Raw genomic sequence first — 7,703 nt, 5'->3', positions numbered from 1 at the left:
AGCGTTATTATTGTCCAGATAATTATGTAGATCGTTATGATGATTCAGGACGTGTCATTCTTGGTGACTGGCGAGTAAACTGTCCTCAGATTGATGAATTAGGTCGCACAGGGACAAATCGTTCTACACAAGCGAATATTGATTTACGAAATACTCTTGCTGATTATCTTGTGTCGCCAGAAGGAGAAGTAGATTGGCAGTATAATTATGTAAAACGAGGAAGTTTTTAAAATGTATGAATATATTAACTATCAATATATGCATTTATCACAACATATAACAATACATACTTAGTGAGAAATGGTACAGCAAATCACATCAATTCGACGTACCATTTCTCACTGGATATATCCTTTCTTTGGTCTTGTGTTCAACTAATCGTGATCGTCCTGTTGCTGTAATAAAGAAATACAATTTGTATATTAAACAATATGTAAAAGTATGTAAATTTATGTAATAAACTATTTTTACTTTTTAAACTAATATTTATGACATATTATATGTACATATCGTATACCTTAATTTTCCGAGTCAGACTCGAATTCATAGAGAAGTTGAGAAATTTTGAATTTCACGTTTTTCACTTTTGTCTTTGTCATTTTTTTCATCGATCCGTATAATGAAATGCAAAAATTCCAAAGAGCATCATCTTTTGTATCGTCTTTTTTTACGATTGTTTTTTCTACGCCTTCGAGCATGGAGATAAGACGTTCCTCAGGAGGTAAAGGTTGAGGTTTTTTTTTTCTTCTTTTGTTGATTTTCTATCTCCAACAATGGTCGTTTCTTATTGAAATTCAATTTTTCGGTACATTTCGAAGTTCCGTCGTCCCCTGTTTCCTTTTCTATATTTAACAGGTAGTTGCGAACATCTTTATCTATGCATTCTACTGATTCGTCCAATACATCTAACTGAGTTTCTGGTGAGTTCTCATCGACATAAAGAATATCGTCTGAAAATTTATTCTTCTGACTGGCATTCAATGCTAAGTTACCAATTGACCTGTACATAACATTATTCCATATATATTACACTAAGTACAACAAAATAGAACATACTACAAAAGTTATTCTTACTTTCTATTTTGTACATGGGGTTGTAAAAATAGTAGGGTATTATATAAAGACCATTCAGTTTCCTGGTTTTCTGACGATGCACCAGACCCAGAAGGAATGTTTGCTTTTTGTCTCCTAACCTTGCTGAAACGTTTTCTTAGAACTTTCCAACGTCGCATAGCATCTTCCGCTGCAAATAAATTAAATATTTTATTATTTTTTTATTAAACAATTCGACAAATTAAAACAACAATTATAGACTTACAGCTGACATTCAATCGATCGCCAATAGACTTCCATGAATTATTGCAAAGTACCTTGTCTTTAAAACCCGGTAATTTTTTATCGTATAAATGAGGATTACTCTCCACCATTAAAATTAACAAACGATCTAATTCTTCGCTCATCTTTTTACTTCGTATTCGAAAATACAATCACTGATACTCGCAAAACAAACACTAAACTTTCGAAATAAAAGTAAGGTTAAGGATGCAGCTCTGTGATTGGTTATAAGGACCACGATCACATACTGAAAAGTACTTCAATGTAAACCACAAAGAATTTCTACGTCTGCGTCTACGTCTACGTCTATGTCTACGTTACGTTCTACGTCCAATGTAAACCACCCTTTAGGCTACGTAATATCCCCAAAGGGAATAACTTTAAGTGACAAACATGTTGAAGCAATTAAACGTTTTCCCGTTCCAAAAAACGTTACTGAATTACAGAGATTCTTAGGTCTCGTAAATTTTTTCCGCCGGTTTATCAAAGACCTTGCCACTAAAGCTAAACCGTTGCATTCGCTGCTCAAGAAAAATACGAAATTTAAGTTTGACCATAACTGTATTACAGCATTCGAACAATTGAAATCTGACTTGTTTTCATACCCGGTATTGAGACCCTATCAGCCTCATTTACATACTGAGCTGCATACTGATGCAAGTTCTATCGCGCTCGCCGCGATACTCTTACAAAAACAGGATTTCGGCGCATTAGCCCCTGTGGCTTATTACAGTCAATCCACTAACGAAGCCGAAACTAAATACCATTCTTTCGAGTTGGAAATGTTGGCTATCGTAAAGGCCACAGAACGGTTCCACATTTATTTGACCGGAATACCCTTTAAAGTCGTTACGGATTGTAACTCATTAGTGCTCGCCATGAATAAAGCTAATATCAACCCATGGGTAGCTCGCTGGATCTTGCGATTACAAAATTATACGTTTTCAATCCAACATAGGAGCGCCCAAAAAATGACACATGTAGACGCATTAAGCCGAATAGTTGCGTCCATAAATACTATACCTCTCGAGAGCTACAACTTAGACAGTTAGCAGATCCGAATATTAAAGTTATCGCTCAGCAATTAGAAAAACATACGCATCACGAGTATGATCTTATAGATGGATTAGTCTATAAAAAAGAATCCGATCGCGCTAAATTTGTAGTGCCAGAAGGTATGATTCATAAAATACTTTACATCTATCACGACGAATCTGCCCACTGTGGTACCGAAAAAATTTACCAAGGCATTAACGCCAACTATTGGTTTTCAGTCATGCGTCGTGAAATCAAAAGTTATGTAACGAATTGCGTGACCTGTATAATGGCGTCAGCTAACCCGAAAGCAGGCGAGTTACAGATTACTCCCACGGCAGGAAAGCCCTTTCAGATAATGCACGCAGATCATTTTGGTCCTTTACCCGAATCCCGTAATGGAATAAAACACATTCTACTTTTAATTGATTCGTGCACGCGGTTTACTTGGCTTTTTCCAGTGAAATCCACTACACACGCGAAGTGATCAAGCATTTCTCTTTATTGTTCGATAACTACGGAAATTCTTAATGAAATTGTAACCGATCGGGGAACTGCATTCTCGTCAGCCGAATTTGTCGGATTTTTGCGCCCCCGCGGAATTAAACATCGTATGATTGCGGTAGCATCTCCCCGGGCGAACGGGATGGTTGAAAGAATTAATAGATTCTGAAGGCTTCACTTAAGGTTGTAGATGACCCTGTAGATTGGCCCAACAAACTAGCTGCTATACAGTATGTAATTAATAATACCTTTCACTCTACAACTAAAGCGTCTCCCTCCAAGTTATTGTTAGGATACGAAATGAAAAATCATTCCGATAGTAAATTTATCGAATTCTTGACTGAATTAGTTAAGATACAAACTACACAGGATCAAGATTTACCTTGATTAAAGAAACGAGATGATAGTCGTAAACTTGCAATTGAAACCACCGATAAAATTAAAGAGTACAATAAAATTTATTTTTATCGTAATCATAAAGCACCAAAGAAATACAAAGCGGGTGAATACGTGCGCGTTAAGAATGACGTTGTCAAACCTGGGGAAAGTAAAAAATTAAAGTCGGATTTCAAAGGTCCTTACATGATAGACAAAGTGTTACCACACAACCGTTACGTTGTCAAAGATATTCCAGGGTTTAACATTACTCCTAGACCTTACGACTCGATTGTGTCGCCCGACAAACTCCGACCATGGATAAAACCAGTGGTACCCATGTAAAATCTCGTTATATCAAATAGTTATAAGCTTAGCTAATAGTTAGCGTAAGAATTTTATTTCTGTTGATAGCGGTTGATAAATGTATAAGTGTTACAGAATACCGTCACGTAAACTTAAGTGTTATTATTAAGACAAAATTACTGTTGCATTGATAATTATTCAATTGATTATAATTTGTTTATTTCTTTTCTCCGATTCTGTTTGATTTTCTTAAAACGAAACAGTTAGTCACGTTCGGGACGAACGCAAATGCAGAACGGCCGAGCTGTAAGCGACAACTCAACAGTAACACCTTTAAGTTGATAGTACGCTATAGGAAATGTCCCTAGCTACCGTGAGGCGCTGATCGATGTCGCCTCGAACGCACCAACAGTCTCGACTTGTACTTCAGGCAATAAAGTGATCTCATAACCAATTCTCAAACAATCCTGATATTCCTCGAATCCCTTAAAAAGTGATCGGTTAACCTCGCCACCATTATTCTCAATAGTTTCGGTGTGCTTTTACAATACTGTCACCACTCTGTTGAGCTAGAGATTTCCAGAATACATTTGTTACTTTATTTCTATTAAATACTGTGTTATTTCTTACTGCCGCCCCGTTTGTTTCTCCAACGATCCTCTATACTCAATCACGAACCGCCCCCTCTGCCATTTTCGAAGCTGAGCTGGACTGCGTTCAGATGGTTCAGATTCCTACCCGGGTGCTCCTCGGGTGTCATGTCATCCTTGTTTAACGTTCGAAAAACAACAAGGATGATATGACATCCGGGGAGCACCCGGGTGAGAATCCGAACGCAGCCCTACCGATTGAGAAGGCCATCGACGTTCGCAGTTTGATGTAAACTATTGCGTAGAAAATAATTCGAGTAATTTTGAGTAAGAGTGGCACACTCGCTCGTGCCTGGCGCCCAATTATCGTTCTCGAGATCTTGTATTGTGTGCCGAAGCAATCGGACGTGGAAGAAATTTCGGTTTTTTCTAGGACCGAACGAATTTCGAGCCTCTAATTATCGGTGATTGTAACGAATAAGCTGCGAACGTGCGACGAAGTTGCGCTACGCTCGTGAGTGCGGTTGCAATATATTGAGTGAAATAATTTGAACAAAATGTTCGAGTAATATAACCAAACATAATTATCTATTTTTACACAATTAATCATTTATCTTTACACAATTAATAAGTACTATCAAACAGTTATCCTTTAGCAATAATTATTAAATATTCGTGTAAAATTAAAATTATGTTTGGTATATGATCCGTAAAATAAATGAGACCAAAATTAAATTAAATTTTTCTTTTTAAATATTCAGTCAGAATATTATACATAATAAAATACTTTATTTTTTAATTTATGTATATAGGAACGTTGTAATGTGATTTTCAAAATTTCAAAAATACAAAGGATAAGTCGCAATATTCAAATAACAAGAAAACTACAATGCGAGAAATTCGTAATACAAATAATTCTCAATTTTACACCCAGAGAAAAGTTATGTTTAAATTGAAGAAATCATTTTCTTTTGTTGGTTTTTTAAGTTGAAAATAATATCTTTGAGGAAAATATAATTTATTTAATTTCAAGACATTTTTTTTTTACGTTTAAATCAAAGAAACTTTTTTTTATAGCAATGCACAACTTTCTTCAAATATTTTTTTAATCAAATCAACTTTTCTCTGAGAGTACCACTTAAATATACATACGAAAAAACTACTTATTTTATTTTATTTACAAATTAAAAGGAATTCATTTTGTTATGATATTTATGTTTTTTCATCTTTCTAACGTATGAGTATTTAATGGAAGACAAGCCTCTATTTCGAACAAAGGAAAATATGTGTGATTATTTGAAGGTTTAACAACATAAGCTTTATAGTGGAAATTGTACTGGATACATATCAATTCTTGACATATAAAAATGCACTCAAACACATTTTCAGAATTAAAAAAAATTTTAATAATTTTGAAAAATAATGGAACATTGTCTTCAATATCTAAAAAAATTACATTACATTTATTGAATCTTGTTCCATTTGTCTCAAACCAAGATATTTCGTAATAATCACTTAAATTAAAAGGTAAATCAAGGTATTGTGCAATGTACACTAAATTTTAATATTTTTCCAGTTTTTATTTTATCTGATATACCTACTTTTGACATACACCTATACAGAAAGTTTAATTGACTTTTTTTAGCTAACGTTGTGGAAATGTCCACTAAGGAGGCCTGACTCGAAGCTTTGTGGTCGGCCGCAGCGTTTCGTCCTGGTCCCACACTACTAGACTCATCAGTAAGGCGATGTAGTGTGGGACTTGCCTTAGACGCCTGGAATGAATCCAGAATGATATTCTATTTAAAGGGAATTCGCGCGGCGCGGTGCTTACGCGAACCGAGTGAGTCCCGTGGACCTCTAGTGGCGAGTCGCCACAACGTTAATGGTAAATTCTTTCTACTTTGTATATTATTTGCATTCTTTTTTAGCTCTTGGTGTTTTGCTTCAAAACGCATACAAGATAAATATATGAGTGGTTTAATCTGTGATATTATATTAGGGTAATGAATTAAAAAGTGATGATTGGGTTTAAGAGACGAATTAAATAAGTTAAGGTACATGTGATGATGCTCAGATATTAGATACTGTAAGTATTATAACATGTTATTTGATATTTGTGTTAAAATAATTATATCATTTATTTCTTTAAGAATTAGATAAAAATGCCAAACTTTATCATTTTCTGGAACTCTAAATCTCCAATAATTAAATTAAAATGTCTTACTAGACATAGCATTTTTGCTGCGGAAAAGATAATGCAACCATTTGCTAAATGATTTTTCGTTATTAAAGGCGGCTTATTTTTCTCAAAACTGCTGTAAGGAAAATATTTAATTGGAGAATTTAACACTGTCAATAAAAAATATTTTTATTGTATGAAATGTTTTATATATAGGGATGAAGAATGCGATGGTCCGACTAGAGCGCACAGAAAGATCAAATCTGTGGCTACGCTACGTTCCCGAATACTGATCCGCAGAACGAAGCGTCAGCATGCTCCTTAACTTGATATTAAAGACTGAGGATGTAATCTGCCATATATCCGTACCGCGGAAAATCTTGTCATTCAAACGTAATCCTGCAGGGCAAATATTCTCGCATAATTTCTCCTGCGTGTCTTCCAGTGAAGGAAAGAGGACGTCGGATCCGCGTACCGACGGATTTAGAGACCTTATCGTCTCCACGAGCTGTAGACTTATTAATATATTTATCCACGTTGCGCGAATGTAGCGCGTTTATTTTGAGCCGGCGCGATTTCCTTCTTAAATGTATTTACACCTTTGATGTACTCTTGTACAAGAATACAAGCAATATTTTATCTTATAGCGTATTTCACTGGCAGAGCTGGTGCGCACTCAGTGCACTTTAAAGCTGTTGTACACAAATCGACATAAAAATGTACGTTTAATAAAATTATAGAAATAAATTAAACCACGAAATCCTTAATACACATTTTATTGTGATATTTGATAAAATATACATTGGGTATTTTATTAACTGAGATCTCTCACTTTTACAGTCAGATTAGGTTAATGTACAACAGCTTTAATGCGCACTGAGTGCGCACCGATTGTGCCAGTGAAATACGCTATTATATACAAAGCAATATCTGTTATCTCTTTCTATCCGTCATTTTTGGTCCACATTCGCCAAACTCTGATTATAGGATCTCTAGGCAAAGGCATCCACAGAATTTTTTCCAAGGGGGGAGGAGGGCATGATGCAAAATATAATAATAATAATAATATACGTATATATTTATATAATTACAAATGCTTTTGGTTAAAAGCTTCCTCACCGCGACAAGGTGTAAATCGAAAAAGGTATTGTTTTGTTTTTTAATTTTTTTGCATTAAATAAATTTTTTTTGGTATTTTTGTTTTATTATTGATTATATAATTATTTATCAAAAAAACTAATTTTCTCCCATTCTGCTCAAATTTGTCTATGATTTGAGCGATAAAGTTTTCTTCGTTACCCAAATAGACAAATACCTACACGGTATTAGTATGGTGAGCGTACGGCGTACTATGCGTGCCGATACCGTACCTGTCA

The 7,703-nt window shown here is 34.9% G+C and overlaps 1 protein-coding gene across 1 annotated transcript; it reads right to left on the bottom strand.

The window, feature by feature from the left end:
* Positions 1–714: 714 nt before the first annotated feature.
* Positions 715–1,675, bottom strand: LOC108762117 (transcription factor Adf-1-like). Its single transcript, XM_018508948.1, has 3 exons — positions 1,319–1,675; positions 1,075–1,243; positions 715–1,000 (listed from the first exon to the last, which is right to left on the bottom strand). The coding sequence occupies exons 1-3, from the start codon at positions 1,458–1,460 to the stop codon at positions 715–717; spliced, it is 597 nt and encodes a 198-aa protein (XP_018364450.1). The 5' UTR covers positions 1,461–1,675.
* Between the last annotated feature and the right edge of the window lie 6,028 nt (positions 1,676–7,703).

Source organism: Trachymyrmex cornetzi, unplaced genomic scaffold, assembly GCF_001594075.2.
Source record: "Trachymyrmex cornetzi isolate Tcor2-1 unplaced genomic scaffold, Tcor1.1 scaffold277, whole genome shotgun sequence".
Lineage (NCBI taxonomy): Eukaryota > Metazoa > Arthropoda > Insecta > Hymenoptera > Formicidae > Trachymyrmex > Trachymyrmex cornetzi.
This window is presented reverse-complemented; position numbering and strand designations above follow the sequence as displayed.